General features: G+C 46.5%; 1 protein-coding gene across 1 annotated transcript in view; it reads left to right on the plus strand.

The window, feature by feature from the left end:
• The window catches only part of LOC140396153 (PDZ domain-containing RING finger protein 4-like), a 623,004-nt gene that overhangs the window by 28,128 nt on the left and 577,772 nt on the right, over window positions 1-17,104 (plus strand). Inside the window, exon 3 of the mRNA XM_072484373.1 lies at window positions 9,770-9,877. Coding sequence (XP_072340474.1) covers window positions 9,770-9,877 — 108 coding nt within the window. The remainder of the gene's footprint in view (window positions 1-9,769; window positions 9,878-17,104) is intronic.

Consider the following 17,104-nt stretch of genomic DNA (forward strand, 5'->3'; position numbering starts at 1 on the left):
CGGCGGAGTCCCTTCGGCCCCGACTGGCGTGGCGCCAAAGATCTTTACTGCCGGCCGGCGGGGCGCCAACCACTCCGCGCGGGCCTAGGCCCTCAAGGTGAGGGCTTGGTCCCTAAAGGTACGGAGAAATCCGCACCTTTGGGGCGGCCCGACGCCGGAGTGGTTCACGCCACTCCCTCCCGCTGGGACCCCCCCGCCCCGCCGGGTAAGGGAGAATCCCGGCCCATGAACTGTGCTGCTTCGAATTGTCTTGCAATTCGCTGCCTAAATTCTGATCACTGGCCTTTTGAAAAAGCAAAATCAATTTTGAATTTGCTGCAATAATTCTGTCATGCACAGTGATAGCACCTAAAGTGGCTCAAGCAGACTGTGATTACAGTAGTTTGCTGATACTGCGATTAAAGGGAGAAAAAGATAATTGAGCTGAACTTTACAAATAGATTTATTTGGAAAAGGTATGGCCCGGCTTTAAGTGGAGTCTTGACCCCAATTTTCTTTCCTGTACCAAAATATTTGTCTCTGAAATAGCCCGATCAAATGAAATCATCTTAAGTAAATCAGTGTGGTCGGACGAGTGTTTGAATTTGCGTACAAGTCAAATGTTACTTCTCCTCTCCAGGTTCCTGGGCATCACTCATACTGTGGGGATGCATGAGCTAGTTATAAATAAGGCAACTCGCATTTAAAATTGGCACCTTACTTTATGGTCGAAAGCCTTGCTTCTCTCTCCCCCCCCCCCCCCCCGCATTTCCGAGAAGTAAATTTTATTTTCCTCCAGATTGGCTGCTCCACGCGCTAGCATTGCTGCACAAAATAGGGAGCAGGAGACCAGCGAGAGAACAGGAGCCTGAGAGAAAGAAGCAGGAGACTTGGAGAAGTTTGCAGACCAAAGAGGGAGTATATTTGGACAAGTTGGGTTTGTTGGAAGGCCGGGAAGCGGTGAAGCTTGCTGAGGACTGGGATGATAGGTGAAGCCAGCTGGAGATTGCGGTGATAGGTGAAGCTGGCTGAAAATTTGGATGGCGGGTGAACCTTGCTGAGGATTGGGATGGTAGCTGAAGCTTGCTGAGGATTGGGATGGTAGGTGAACCTTGCTGAGGATTGGGATGATGGGTGAAGCTTGCTGAGGATTGGGATGAAAGGTGAAGCTTGCTAACGATTGGGATGATAGGTGAAGCTTGCTGAGGATTGGATGGTAGGTGATGCGTGCTGAGGATTGGGATGATGGGTGAAGATTGCTGAGGATTGGGATGGTAGGTGAAGCTTGCTGAGGATTGGGATGATAGGTGAAGCTTGCTGAGGATTGGGATGATAGGTGAAGGTTGTTGAGGATTGGGATGGTAGGTGAAGCTTGCTAACGATTGGGATGATAGGTGAAGCTTGCTGAGGATTGGGATGAAAGGTGAAGCTTGCTAACGATTGGGATGATAGGTGAAGCTTGCTGAGGTTTGGATGGTAGGTGAAGCTTGCTGAGGATTGGGATGATAGGTGAAGCTTGCTGAGGATTGGGATGGTAGGTGAAGCTTGCTAACGATTGGGATGATAGGTGAAGCTTGCTGAGGATTGGATGGTAGGTGAAGCTTGCTGAGGATTGGGATGATAGGTGAAGCTTGCTGAGGATTGGGATGAAAGGTGAAGCTTGCTAACGATTGGGATGATAGGTGAAGCTTGCTGAGGATTGGGATGATAGGTGAAGCTTGTTGAGGATTGGGATGGTAGGTGAAGCTTGCTGAGGATTGGGATGATGGGTGAAGCTTGCTGAGGATTGGGATGTTGGTGAAGCTTGTTGAGGATTGGATGGTAGGTGAAGCTTGCTGAGGATTGGGATGATGGGTGAAGCTTGCTGAGGATTGGGATGATGGGTGAAGCTTGCTGAGGATTGGGATGGTAGGTGAAGGTTGTTGAGGATTGGGATGGTAGGTGAAGCTTGCTGAGGATTGGATGGTAGGTGAAGCTTGCTGAGGATTGGATGGTAGGTGAAGCTTGCTGAGGATTGGATGGTAGGTGAAGCTTGCTGAGGATTGGGATGTTGGTGAAGCTTGCTGAGGATTGGGATGTTGGTGAAGCTTGTTGAGGATTGGGATGGTAGGTGAAGCTTGCTGAGGATTGGGATGAAAGGTGAAGCTGGCTAACAATTGGGATAATAGGTGAAGCTTGCTGAGGATTGGATGGTAGGTGAAGCTTGCTGAGGATTGGGATGATAGGTGAAGCTTGTTGAGGATTGGGATGTAAGGTGAAGTTTGCTGAGGATTGGGATGTTGGTGAAGCTTGCTGAGGATTGGGATGATAGGTGAAGCTTGCTGAGGATTGGGATGATAGGTGAAGCTTGCTGAGGATTGGGATGGTAGGTGAAGTTTGCTGAGGATTGGGATATTGGTGAAGCTTGCTGAGGATTGGGATGATGGGTGAAGCTTGCTGAGGATTGGGATGTAAGGTGAAGTTTGCTGACTATAGAGCTGATTGGTGAAGCTTGCTGAGGATTGGGATGGTAGCTGAAGCTTGCTGAGGACTTGGATGGTGGGTCAAGCATGCTGAGGATTGGGATGTTGGTGAAGCTTGCTGAGGATTGGGCTGGTAGGAGAAGCTAGCTGAAGATTGGGATGATAGGTAAAGCTTGCTGAGGACTTGGATGGTAGGTGAAGCTTGCTGAGGATTGGGATGGTAGGTGAAGGTTGTTGAGGATTGGGATGTTGGTGAAGCTTGCTGAGGATTGGGATGATGGGTGAAGCTTGCTGAGGATTGGGATGGTAGGTGAAGGTTGTTGAGGATTGGGATGGTAGGTGAAGCTTGCTGAGGATTGGGATGGTAGGTGAAGCTTGCTGAGGATTGGGATGTTGGTGAAGCTTGTTGAGGATTGGGATGATTGGTGAAGCTTGTTGAAGATTGGGATGGTCTGTGAGCGGATCGAAGTTTGTGCAGGTTAAAGCTGGGGGAGCTGATGAGAACAACATTGGAATAGTTGAATCTTGAGACAATGGAAAGATAAGAGAGTGTTTTTGGCGGTGGTGCACTTGTAGAAAGGGAAAAGTGTTACTTGTGCGGGGATCTGGTATGACTGAAATCTCAGCTCAATTGTGAGCTATTTGGTTTAGTGCGAGTGAGTTTCCAGAGAGAGGATTAGACTTAGCTCAAAATTATGGTGCTATTGAGGAGAGCCAAATAAAATAGATTTGGTTTTCCAAAGTAGGGAAAGCTCTTGCTCATCTTTGACTTGCTGTGAACTTGGGCAGTCTGGTAAAGTGGCAAGAGTCACGATGGTTGAAGTGGAGTGTCAAAGCTTGGTTTCATAGAATCCCTGCACAGCAGAGAGAGGCCATTTGGCCCATCGAGTCTGCACCCACCCTATGAAATAGTACCCTACCTAGACTCACGACCCCGCCTTATCCCTGTAACCCACACCTAACCTTTGGACACGAAGAGGCAATTAGCGTGGATAATCCACCTAACTGGCCCATCTTTGGACTGTGGGAGGAAACCGATGCTTCCGGAGGAAATCCACGCAGTCACGGGGGGAACGTGCAAACTCCACACAGTCACCCAAGGTCGGATGCTTTATGTGTAGAAACTGTAGGTCTTGTGGCACAGTGGGTAGCATCCCTGCTCTGAGCCAGGAGCTCTGGGTTCGAGTTCTACCCTGGGTCTTGATGACCAAGGAAGGTGCGCCCATAACGCGGACAAACCGGTTGAGTGAGTCAACCTGCAAATCCTTGCCAACAGGCCAATGGCTGGCAGAGAGAACAGGAGAGACTCTGAGTCAGCCACACTTGATGGGGAGTGGCGCCCCTCAAGCTGTAAGCCCCGGGGATTACTAGCGATGGAAACAAACAAAAGTCTGCCTTAGTGCACCACTAGATGCGGGAAGGGAATTGGAATGGAAATTGTAGAAACTAAGCTTGTGTTGGGAGATAACCTCTCAGTATAACATGGTAATCTGCTGCTGTCGGCACCTGTCCAGTGGAAACCTAAAACTTCACCCAGGCCTTGCACTGCTCCGAATTGCTGCTTTGTAAACATTTGAGTTGGAGACTTTCACAAGCCCGTCTTTGTCGGTAATGTTTGCTACTGAAGATCAAATAAAATAAAGAAACAAAGCTACAACTCTTCCCTGGAGCTTTCCAAATGCTGTGGACAATTTGTGTATTTACAGCCGGTCTGAGACATTCAAATAAAATCAAAAGCAAATTCAAGTCTAAGACATTTGTTTGAGAGCCTTTTGAGCAACAAGCCAGGCGAATGATGGAATTATCTCCATTTGCCTGGATGACTGCAACTCCAACAACACTCTGAAAGCTCGACACAATCCAGGTCATAACAACCACTTGATTGGTATTTGGACATAGAATTTACAATGCAGAAGGAGGCCATTTGGCCCATCGAGTCCACACCGGAAAGACCAACCCGCCTAAGCTCACACCTCCATCCTATACCCACAAACCAGTAACCCCAGCTAACCTTTTTGAATACTATGGCCAATTTAGCATGGCCAATCCACCAACCCCTACACATCTTTGGACTGTGGGAGGAAACCGGAGCACCCGGAGGAAGCCCTCACAGACACGGGGAGAACGTGCAGACTCTGCACAGACGGTGACCCAAGCCGGGAACCGAATATGGGACTCTGGAGCTGTGAAGCCATAGTGCTAACCACTCTGCTACCCTGCTGGTGTTGCATACACAACCGTAAACATCCACTTCCTCCGTCGTTGGCACAAGCATTGTGCCAAGGCTACCTTGATCGAACCTCTTGAACCTGAGAACTTTAGGGAGCAAGTACTTGACGACACCAGCACCTGCAAGTTTCCCTCCAAGGCGCACACACCATTCTGACTTGGAATTCTATCACCGTTCCTTTACAGTCATGGGTCAAATTCCTGGAATTACTATTATTAGTACTGGTAACAGTACTAATAATAATCTTTATTGTCACAAGTAGTCACCACATTCAGGCGCCTGTTCGGGTGCACAGAGGGAGAATTCAGAATGTCCAATTTACTTAATAAACACGTCTTTCGGGACTTGTGGGAGGAAACCGGAGGACCCGGAGGAAACCCACGCAGACACGGGGAGAACGTGCAGACTCCACACTGACAGTGACCCAAGCCGGGATTCGAACCTGGGACCCTGGAGCTGTGAAGCAACTGTGCTACCATGCTGCGTGGATGTTCCTGCACCACATGGACTACATAGCAGCTCACCTTTACCTTCTCGAGGGAATTAAACATGGGCAATAAATGCTGGCCTTAACTGTAACAGCTTCATCCAATGAATTGATATATAAATACATCTTCCCTGGCTGAGTTGGTGATAAGTTAGAAGTAATTTGGGGAGAGCACTCCATACTCTGATTAGGTGGGCATCTGGTACATCAGTAGAAAGATGCAGGGTGCATTAAGGCCGCTCTGCTACAGTCTGCTACAGACTTGGTAATGGGTCTAGATACTCGAGGGGGCAGGAGCGGGGGTCTCGGCACCCCAGTTACCTGAGCTTCCTGATGCATGAGGCAAATGAGAATGGGGGTGGGGGGTGCATTGCTGGATTCTAAAGAAATACTCAAGTGGCACTTGCACATCGTTCCCACAGTGACCCAGTGAAAATGCTCAAAGTTATTACAGCAATGTTAGGGCAGCATGGTGGCGCAGTGGGTAAGCCCTGCTGCCTCACGGCGCCAAGGTCGCAGGTTCGATCCCGGCTCTGGGTCACTGTCCGTGTGGAGTTTGCACATTCTCCCCGTGTTTGAGTGGGTTTCGCCCCCACAACCCAAAGATGTGCAGATAGGTGGATTGGCCATGCTAAATTGCCCCTTAATTGGAAAAAATGAATTGGGTACTCTAAATTTATTTTTAAAAATTAAATATTATAGCAGTGTTATATCAGGGCACTTAGATAAGGTAATCAGGCAGTGTCAACGTGGTCTTGTGTGAAGGGAATTGTTTAACCAATTTCTGGATGTTCTTTGAAGAAGTAACAGGAGGCTGTAAATAAAGGGGGACTGGTGGATGTAGTGCACTTAGATTTTCAGAAGACATTTGATCAGGTGCCACATCATAGGTTTTTGTGGAAAATAAAAGCTCGCGTTGCAGGGGAATTTTACATTGACATTTATGGAAGATAGGCTGGCCAACAGAGGGTAGCGATAAATGGGTTATTTTCTGATTGGCAGAATGTAATGTACCACAGCAATCAGTGCTGGGCTCTCAACACTTTACAATTTATTTCAATGACTTGGATGGTAAGATTGCTAAATTTGTTGATGAAATAAAGATGGGACGGAAAGGGAGTACTGAAGAGGGCATGAAGTTACAAAAGGATAAGGATAGATAATAAAATGAGTGGACAAAAAGATCTGGAAAATGGAGTATATATGTTGGAAAATGTGAATTTACCTATTTTGGCAGGACAATAAAAGGGAAGCATATTATCAAAAGAGATTGCAGAGCTCTGAGATACAGAGGGATCTGGGTGCCCTAGTGCATGATTTGCAAAAGATTAGTATGCAGGTACAGGAAGTAATTAGCAATGCTAATAGAATGTTGTTATTAGTGAAGGGAATTGAATACACGAGTTTACACTTGAGTTATACAGGGCATTGGTGACAATCGCCGGGAGGCGGCGTGAATCCCGTCCCGCCGCTCCGACGCCTGCGGCCGAATTCTCCGGCGCTGTTTTTTTTGGCAGATGCGGGTATCACGTCGCGCCGGTTGGGGGCCGTTGGCAGTGGCCCCCCTGCCGATTCTACTGGCCCCCGATGGGCCAAGTGGCCGCCTGTTTTCAGCCGGCCCTACCGGCGCGAAATGGATAAGGTGCGTACTGGCGGGACCTGGCTCCGAGGGCGGCCTGCAGAGTCCTCGGGGGGGGCACGGGGTGATCCGGCCCCGGGGAGGGCCCCCAAAGTGGCTTGGCCCGTGATCGGGGCCCAACGATCTGCGGGCGGGCCTGTGCCGTGGGGGCACTCTTTCCCTCCGTGCCGGCCTGTGTAAAGCTCCGCGGTGGCTGGCGCGGAGAAGAAACCCCCTGCACATGCACAGGGATCAGGCCAGCGGTTCTGCGCATGCCAGAACATGTTGACGCTCCCGCGCATGCGCCAACTCGCGCCGGCCGGTGGAGGCCCTTCGGCGTCGGTTGGCGCGGCGCTAACCACTCCAACTCCGGCCTATCCCCCGGAAGTGCGGAGGATTCCGCACCTTCCGGTCGGCCTGACACTGGAGTGGTTCTCGCCACTCTTTGGCGCCGGTACGGCCCGCCCTGCCGGTTGGGGGAGAATCCCGGCCCATATCTGGAATACTGCAGATAGTACTGGTCTCCTCATTTAAGGAAGGATTTAAATGCGTTGGAAGCTGTTCAGAGAAGGTTTATCAGCCTCTTACCTGGAATGGAAATGGGAGGGTTGTGTTATGAGGAAGAGCTTGTATCTGCTGGAGAAGAAGAGTAAGAGGCAACCGGATTGAAAGATACAAGATCCTGAGGGGTTTTGATAGGGTGGAAGTGAAGAGGATGTTTCCTCCTATGGAGAGTTTAGAACTCTGACTTCATTTAAAAATAAGGGGGCTTCCATTTAAGACCGAGATGAGGGGAAAACAATTATCTCAGAGGCTGTGGAATTTTCTTCCTCAGAAGGTGGTTCAGGCAGAGTCTTTGAATGTCTTTTACACAGAGGTAGATAGATTGTTGTTAAGCAAGGGTTGAATGGTTAAGCAAGGGGGTGAATGGTTATCAGGGGTAGGCAGGAATGTGGAGTCGAGATTACATTCGGATCAGCCATGATCTTATTGAATGGTGGGCAGGCTTGAGGGGCCGAGTGGCGCTCCTAAATCATATGTTCGTATGACTCCGGATCTATGCGTGTTAGTGGTCTTCTTGAGCATTCTCCTCAGACTTCGTCATCTTGAGTTGAAATGTGACTTGGCTGCACAGGGAATTAAACCTGGGCGAAGGCTTTTGGGGTGTGGACAGAGATGTGTCATTTATTACTGAGGGCAAATCAGGAACACATGAGCCACAGTGAGGCTCTGACAAAGTTTTCCCAAGGTCCTAAAAGGCGATGCTGCTTCATTGATTCAGTCAATGAAGTGTTTTCAATACTTATGCTGCAGTTTGTTTTGGACTATAGAATACAGTTTATCGAATCATAGAATCCCTGCAGTGCAGAAGAAGGCCATTCGGCCCATCGAGTCTGTATCGACCCTTTGAATGAACTCTCCACCCATGCCCACTCCCCTGTAACCCCATATCCTAACCTGCACCTCCTGGATACTAAGGGGCAATTTATCATGACTAATGCACCTAACTTGCACATCTTTGGACTGTCGGAGGAAACCCACGCAGACACTGGGAGAACGTACAAACTCCACACAGACAGTTAGCCAAGGCTGGAATTGAACCTGGGTCTCTGGCGCTGTGAGGCAGCAGTCTAACTGCTCTGCCACCATGCCGCCCATGTGACTTAACACATCTACTGAAAATGGGAGTCCGAGAAGTATACTTGCAGAACTTTGTCTGAAAAATATGTGCATTCTGCAATCATCCGGTTCTATTTTAGTCGCTGTTGACTGTGTTTAGGGAATTTTCTATTTTAAAATGCTGTTTTGACATTTTAGTCATGGTGAGGTGTATAGGTGCAGTTTAGTCATGTCTTGTAGTTCAGACAGGAGCAACTGGAATACACGACGTGTAAAGGTGTTTAAAATAATTACTGCACATCATTCGACTGACCTATCTACCAATTGCGACTGTTATACTACAAGGATCAAGCAAGCACTATTAGCCAATCAGTTTTACTGGCTTGAGAATTGTGCTTTAATAAATTCTGAAAAATGAATCATGTATTTTCAATGTTTTTGTTGATTTGACAAACTACATCTGAAAAAGAAAGACTTGCATTTAGGTAGCACTTTCACAACCACAGGATGTCCTGAAGCACATTAAATAATTCTACCGTCTAGTCACTCTTTTGATGTAGGGAACACAGTAACCAATAACAATGCGATCACGACCAGATAATCTGTATGTAATGATGATAATTGAGGAACAGATATTGCCCGGGACATAAGGGCTGACTGCGATTCTTCGTAATAGTGTCAGGGGATGTTTTTGCCTCCACTGGAGGGGGCAGACGGAACCTCGATTTGACATTCTTCTAAAAGTCAGCAGCTCTGACAACGCGACACTCCCTCAGTACTGCCCTGGAATGTCAATCCAGATATTTGTGCTGAAGTCTATGGGGTGGGGCTTGAACCCACTGAGCCACGACTGACGCTCTCCATGTCTGTCATCAGGGTCTTATTCTCCAGGCATTTCACAACCTCAGGACCCAGCTGGCCCTGGGTGAAGTACTTTTGAACTGTAGCCACTGCTAAAATGGTGGAAATATCACAAGCAACATGCACACTGCAAGGTCCATGTTGGGACCCTCAACGTTCTGGTCATGAGGTGTGAGGTCTACTTATGAGTTCTACCACAACTACCAGTCTAAAATAACTCTTAATGGTATATTTTAGTAAGAAGTCTTACAACACCAGGTTAAAGTCCAGCAGGTTTGTTTGCAATCACTAGCTTTCATCAGGTGAGCATCAGGTATATTTTAGTGTTAAGGGGCCCAGGATGGATCCTGCAGAGTTTAAGGTTACCATTTGAATTAGTAAACATTAAATTGTTAGTTGAGCCCTACCCCCTTCCCTTTCCAACCCCGAAAGCAAGGAAAGCATGTAATTATCTCGACCAGGGGTTACCTGCTTCCAAACCCCCACTGACTCTCTGTTGCCTTGCTTTCTAGGACAGTGAGGAAGAATCTTCGAGCGAAGGAATTTATGTTTCCAAAGTTATGGAGAAAGGGCCTGCTGACAGAGCAGATGGACTCCAAGTTCATGACAGGATCATTGAGGTAAGAGAGGAGGTGTGGCCAAATGTATTAATGTCTGCTCTTCAGTTTACCAGGCCAAGCACATTCCATTCTTCCTTTTAAGGAGATAGTGTGCCTCTACGTCATCCCTCTCCAGCTTAATATACAAAACAGTTTGTCTTCTATCTAAACAAGGTGCTGGTAATCGTTTTTCCTGGTGTGACCTTGTACCCGGGTCTAATTGCCTGTGTCTCAGACTAATCCAGCGATTGGTTGAGTTACGCAGACAGCAGAGGCTCCAGTTTGGCTTTCCCCTCACTGTGCTAACTTGCCTGATTTCTTCTACAAGATTTCTGCCATTGGCATCACCACCTCTTAAGTTGGGGAGAAGAGGAGGTAACAAAAGAAAGCTGTGTTCACATTTCTAACTGCTGTCAAATGACACCCCTTGCAAATTCCTATGTGCCGTCAGGTGAGAACCAGGCTTGAACCTGTTGGACGCTCTGGCCACAGTCATGGAGCTGTTGAGTCGGTATCTCCACATTAAGGGAAGGAAAAACTCTGGCGAATGGATAAAGAACAGTTTTTACCTCAAAGGATGAAACTGTCTCCATGCTTATGCGGTCAAAACAGTAAAAGTGTGAGAACTATCCACCTTCCCTTTCCTCTTCAACCCATCCAAGACTTAGCATTTCTTGGACGTTTCCGTATAAGGGCACAGAGCACTGAGCTGCAGCAGTCTAACATCTTACACTTACCTTATTGCTTGTAAGTGTCATGCAGTAGTGGTTGTGTGATATGCTTCTGTTTTATCTCCTTGACGCAGTGGGGAACAGTACATTTCCCGGTGTCCTTCCAAACTTGAGTCGTGTCTTGTGTTTAAAGTTATGTGCTGGAGATTACCCCGGTCGGATCAATGAGGTGATTATTGGTATTGTAAAAAAATGTGTCACACGCCACGCAAGTCCTTGGGTTGAACAGTGACTGTTCCTGTTGTGTGTTTGGTATCCATAAATGAACAAGCCCAGTGACAACATGCGCTATATTTCAAACATTTTGCTTGAACCATCAGTCACAGTTGGACCAAGTGTTTTGTTACAGGAGGCAATTTGTTAACATTGAAAAGCTGGCATTTTGACTGCCTCTGAAACCTTTTGTGCCAAATTGTGCATTGAGGGTAGTGTTTTTGTTTTGCTTTGTGTATGATTAGTGTAGACATTTGCTGTGGTACCATCCTCACTCCACTTGTCTTAACCATCACGGCGCCATTTTCCAATGAACCGTTTAAATGTTTAAATTGCATTTTTATTCCGTTCACCTCATGTGAAATATTATTTTTCTCTCCTGTTGAAGATATGTTAAGCTAAATAAACCATGTATTGAGGAAAGGTTGAATCTGAAGTCAGCAGTTCCCTTCCGCCAGGTTTATTTCCAAGAGTAATAACACAGATTCCTTTTGCCACCACCCCCCACTCCTGCAGCTTTGCCCCATTGTAAATTAAGCATATCACCTCTTTAAATTTTGATGGGAATGTCTGTATTAGCAATGAGCAGTTGCAGGTAGGTAGGGGGCTGATTTGTGTCATGTCAGTTAACATAAGATGATGATTTACGATGACATCAACTGTGCCGAATGGCATTTAGCTTTATATAACGAGAGCAGAGATCATCAAAGGTTTTTTTTAAGGGAATGTTTCCAGAAGAGGATATCTTGATAAAGAAGTTTCCACACACTTGCACACACTGAATGATTTATTTTTCCTCGTGTGCTGTATAGGCCTTGCCTTTTCAAGACAAAACCAAAGAAAATTAGCTTTTTACCTCAGCAATGATTGCTCTACACATGAGTTGCAGCCTCCATACACCTGCCAGTACAGTACATTGTGATGAGTTCATAAAGATGTTGCTTTCCTTACTTGAGGATGCACAGAAAGATGGATCATGTTGGGTAGGAAATGCAGGATGGGGCAGGGAATGGAGGATGGGCGGAGAAGCAGCAGCCCCGTGATTAAGCTTCTTGCTAAACTGACACAATTCCAAGTTTTTTAGCCGTTGATGTGAATGGCTGCCTCTTTTGAATTTGCTGTAACAAATTCACCTTGTGATTAATGGGCGTGATGTCACCATTGCCCATGGGCACCATTTCTGTGCTGCTTAACTAATGATGTCATCCAAAACCATCGGTTCAGTGTTGCTAGGCGACTGACATGAAAGGCTCCCTGTTTGGATTTGTTCCGGATATTACTCTTGTGATAAATTTTACTGTAAGCCAGTGTAATTTAAGTGGTGGTGGTGGTTGTTGGGGCGTGGGATGTGTGGGTGTGTGAGGGGGTGGGGGGGGGGGGGGGTGGATTGTAGAGGAATGTTGTTTTGAAGCTATTGCTAAATTTTTACATCTGAAGTTTGACTTGCATGAATATGTGAGATGAGTAGGCGAATATTCTTTATTGTTTTCACGTTGGTCACAACCATTGATTGCTTGATCAAAATAGCATGATGCATTAGAGTACCAGAGCTGTTGGATCCTGAAATGCCACTCTTGTCAGTTCCCTTGCGTATTTCAACTGTTATTGGTCTTGGGCTTCGGTCCACTAACGAGCGTGCAAGTAATAAGATTACTAGGTGTGGCTTGAAATAAAGATGGCAAAAATGCCCCTTCATAATACCATACAGAGTCAGGATTCTGCTTATTCATTCAGTTGAGTTATTGGAGTTTGTACTGTGGAATACAGTTGACATGCTAATATAAGCACAAATTTCTGTTTATATTATAACATTTCTACAGCCTTAAATTTATCCTGAATCCAAGTTTATATCGACTGTTGACGGCGTTGCATTACTGCCAATTCATCAACAACCTCTTTCAATCTTAGTGCTATCTTCTTGCAAAAGAATTGCATGAATCCTGAAGCACAGGAAAGAGGCAGCTAAGGGGAAAAGGCACTCCGAGGTTACAATAAATATTCCAAAGTAATACTGCACAAATACATGGCAATCAACACTTTACAACACTTTACAAAGAGATGTGTTCTTTTGCTGCCAGGAAGCAGGAACTCAGCCATATTCCCAGAAGGACTTCCCTTACCGGATGGGGAAGGATCTCTCTTGCTATATTTTTCCAGTGAAATTTTCAGGCCTGCAGCTGTTGGCCAGCTGTGACCCATAGTGTCTGCTCTGAAGAATTAGGCTGCTATTAGTTTCAATCACCTTCGACTTTGTCCAGTTATTTCTCATCTGTGGAGCTTACATTGGTTCAATGCAGTCGGCGAATTATTTTCCGTGACATCATTGAAATAAGGCCCTTCATTCTACTGGATTCAATAGAGTATGTCAGTCACTTCTTTTAGGTCTATTAAAGCATGCTATCTAATGCCACAGTGGTTAAAAAGGCTGCAGGTTGCAATACTGAGCCACAAGTCATGAGATTGAAAACAACGTTGACCCTCATTCGAAGAGGCTCCTCAGTGTTGCCAGCAATAGTCTGGCCTTTGCGGGTGGTGAATCGAGCCAGCACCCTTGGGAGAAAAGGAGGGAACTAAATAATCTTGCTCTGGCGACCCGCTGCGGGCGATGTGACTTGGTGGCGCGAATGTGTTTGAGTCCCAAAGTGCCACGAGCAAGATTCTGAGCACGGTGACTTTTCTCATCTGTGCTGAGCCACAAGAGGGGGCACCACCAGGCAAGTGCGAGCGAGAATCAGAGGCCTCGTGATTCTTTCCACTACGAGCATGACCGCCACTGAGCGCCTCCCTGTGGCCGGTTTCTGATGTTACTGGCCCAGGGAATTGATTATCCACCTGGCTTCGTGCCTGAGAAATGCAGAGGCCAAGGAAACCAGGTATTCAACCCAGTTCGTCTGAGACAAAGGAAAAACTTTGAATCACATTTATCCACCCTGCTCTTGTATCTCTGCAACCCCTGTTCCTTTATTCACAAAGGGCTGAGGATGTTAAATTTTTCAATATCTGTAAGTCAGAGGTTGATAGATGCTGAAGGAATTAAGGGATGCAGGAATAGTGTGTGAAGGTGGACTTGAGGTCGAACGTTAGTCATGATCCTATTGAATAGTGGAGCAGCCTCAATGGCCTACTCCTATTTTGTATGTTTGGAGGGAGGATTAAATATTGAACAAAAAAGCAGTGCAAGTCCTTTAATTGGTAATACATGAAATAAATTAGCTTTATATATCTCCATCATTTATTATTGATGCAAAGAAGTTCCAGTGCAGGAACAGATCATTTGACTCAACACAGCTATGCTTCTATTTCTGTTCAGTTTAAGGATTGAGAATTTTCACGGTCATGGAACAGTGCAAGTTTCTACTACCCTCCCATCCCATTCCTCACACCTACCCACTCTGACGCCATACGTTTTCCCAGTGAGTAGCTGCACCAGACCGATCAGGAAGATCCTAGGTCCAATCCCGAGTTTGTGCCAAACATAGTTGAAAGCAACGGGGCGGGGGGAGGGAGCGGATACATGCGATGAAAATTTGTCGAGGTCACCAGTCTTGAGAATGATAATCATTATTGGTGTTACAAGTAGGCTTACATTAACACTGCAATGAAGAATATCTCCTAGTCGTCACACTCTGGCACCTGTTCGGGTCCACTGAGGGAGAATTCAGAATGTCCAATTCACCTAACAAGCACTTCTTTGGGGACTTGTGGGAGGGAACCGGAGCACCTGGAGGACCCACGCAGTCATGGGGAGAATGTGCAGACTCCGCACAAGACAGTGACCCAAGCCGGGAGTCGAACCTGTGACCCTGGTGCTGTGAAGCAGCAGTGCTAACCACTCTGCTACCATGCTGCCCTGAATTTTACTGTTGTCTCTGCTGCTGCTGCAGCTGTTGTGTGTTGTGTGAATGTGTGGGGATGTCAAGTGAGGCTGCATTTAGGCTGGTCTGTGGTGTATCGACAGCAGAGTAGCTTGCTAATACTCACTCACCAGATAAACACATGAATAAGGTCATTTGGAGCTTGCTTTCATCAAGAGTTTGAAAGGGGAAGAGGTTGGTCAATAATTTGGTCAAATGATTTCAGCATTTTAGGGGGTGCGAAATGAACTGAGTTCTGACGAAGGAAAGATTTGGGAACAATATATTCTTGCCAGAATCTCTTTCCGTCTCCCTCACTCTCTTGCGTGAATGCAGTAGAGTAATGTGCATTTCTGACCAGATATGGAACACTTCCTTTGGCATTTCGGGTGTCATACTTCTTCAGGAGTTGAAATTTCATGTTCATTTTTTAAAAAAAGCTAAAAACTCACGTTCTCTTCCGAATGAGGTTGAGGAATAAAAAATAAGCCAAGGGGCCAAGCTGACAAGTGGGCAACAATCAATCCTCACTCACCAGCCTGGAGAATCAATCAGCAATTTCACAAAAAGGAGAAGCCAAACTAATGGCTCAACATGTGTTTAGAATATTTTACTCTGTCTGCTGTTTTTATGTTCATCGCCTGGTGGGTATGGACTAAAAATAAAGGTCTGTGACAGAAGCGAATTAATCTTAGCCACTCAAGCTTTCTTCCACGTGTTTGACTTGCTTTAGTGTTTTATTTGTGAAGGCCTTAGCCTGTCCCAAAAGCCCAGCCTTAAAAGTAGATATTTTTCACCCAGCACTATTTCTGGCATTAGCTTCAGGGAAATGGCATAGGCAGTGAAAATTTCCAATTGTTTGTCAGTGCGAGAAATGGGCTGATACAGTGGTCATGATGCGGAAGGATTTTTGAGTTTCGTTTGGAGCTTCAGGTGAAACCAAGTGCAAAAGAAATCTCCAGCTGCAACCCCCCCCCCCCCCCCCCCCCGACCTTTCACATGGTGGAAATTGCTTGCCATAGGCGGGATTTTCCAGATCCGCCGAAGTCGGTGCTGATTTACATTCCTCGTCCATGCGCGACGTGGGTCGACCTTCAGTGGGACCAAAGATCCCGCTGATGGGAAGGCCTGGAAAATTCCGCCCACTGTCTTTCTTCGCATCATTAATCGAATCGTTTTTTAAAAGAATTAATTGATTGAATTTTGAAAGTTTCTCAAGTAACGCAAAGGTTTGGGTTGCCATAACCTATAATTTGTTGCTAGCCAATGCCAAAAGTTGAATTAATGGCAGCTATATTCTGCAGTGCTCTAATTTACAAGGAAGCTTTTTTGAGTAAAAATATATTCCCTTCTCATTCTCCTGTGCCAATTCTTCTCATTCCTCCACACGGTCACTCACCACCCCCTTTCGTAACAACCGACGGTGTATATAATGCCCTCCTCCATGTGAATGCACTCTCAACCCCCAAATGAGCACTTACCTCAGTCATTAACCCAAATTCTCATCATCCCACCCCACCCCAAATACTCTTGATCCCAAAACCCAAAATAGATAACTGCCTCAACTCCCATCTCTTCCCTCGATTGCTAACTGACCCTTCAGTAATCGTACCTCGAGTCCAAATGCCTTCTACTCCCCAAATCCAAACTATCCAAGCAGCGGATTGAGAACTGCTTGCAATTACTGACAGCCGCACTACCGCAGTCTATAGCGGCCAGAATTCTCCGGTCATTGCCGTTCAGTTTTCCCGCCAGTGTACCCCTGCCAGCGGGTTTCACGGTGGCGTGAGGATGGTTACAATAGGAAATCCCATTGACAAGCGGCGGGAAGATAGAATCCCCCACCAGCGAACGACTCGCAGCCGAGAAATACATGGCCGGCCACCCAGTATCTTTAACATTGCAAAATGTCCCAAAGTGTTTCAATGTCAATTTATTCAGGAAACTATTGAGTGTCGAGATTAAAGAAAAGTTTGTTCAAAAGTGGATTTTAAGAGGATTCTTAAAGGATCAGTGGGAGGGTTTTGGGCAGGTAATTCCAGAATCCGGGATCTAGGCTGCTGAAAGCACGAGTTTAAGTGGTGAGGTGAAGGGGGGGGGAATGCAAAACGGAATCCTTACACATCCAACCTTCTTGCCCCATACTCCCAGACCCCTTACCCCTTGCTCACCAAGAGCAATAACATAGGTGATTCACTTCCCTATTAAACGCCTCTGATGTCTCATGGACGACACTGCGGTTATGTGTATCCCGCACATCACATTGTGTGTGTTGTGTTGTGTGCGTCCTGCACATAACCATTGGACACATGCGGAGAGACTCAAATTCCCTGGAAGGAGATCACTATGTGACCATCATCCAGACAATTTCTTGACGCTGTTCGCAGAAACATCCTTGCACATTGCTCAAGGGGACCTGAAACACAAAATCCATGTTCCTTTCCGCCCAG

This window comes from Scyliorhinus torazame, chromosome 19, assembly GCF_047496885.1.
Source record: "Scyliorhinus torazame isolate Kashiwa2021f chromosome 19, sScyTor2.1, whole genome shotgun sequence".
Classification (NCBI taxonomy): Eukaryota; Metazoa; Chordata; class Chondrichthyes; order Carcharhiniformes; family Scyliorhinidae; genus Scyliorhinus; species Scyliorhinus torazame.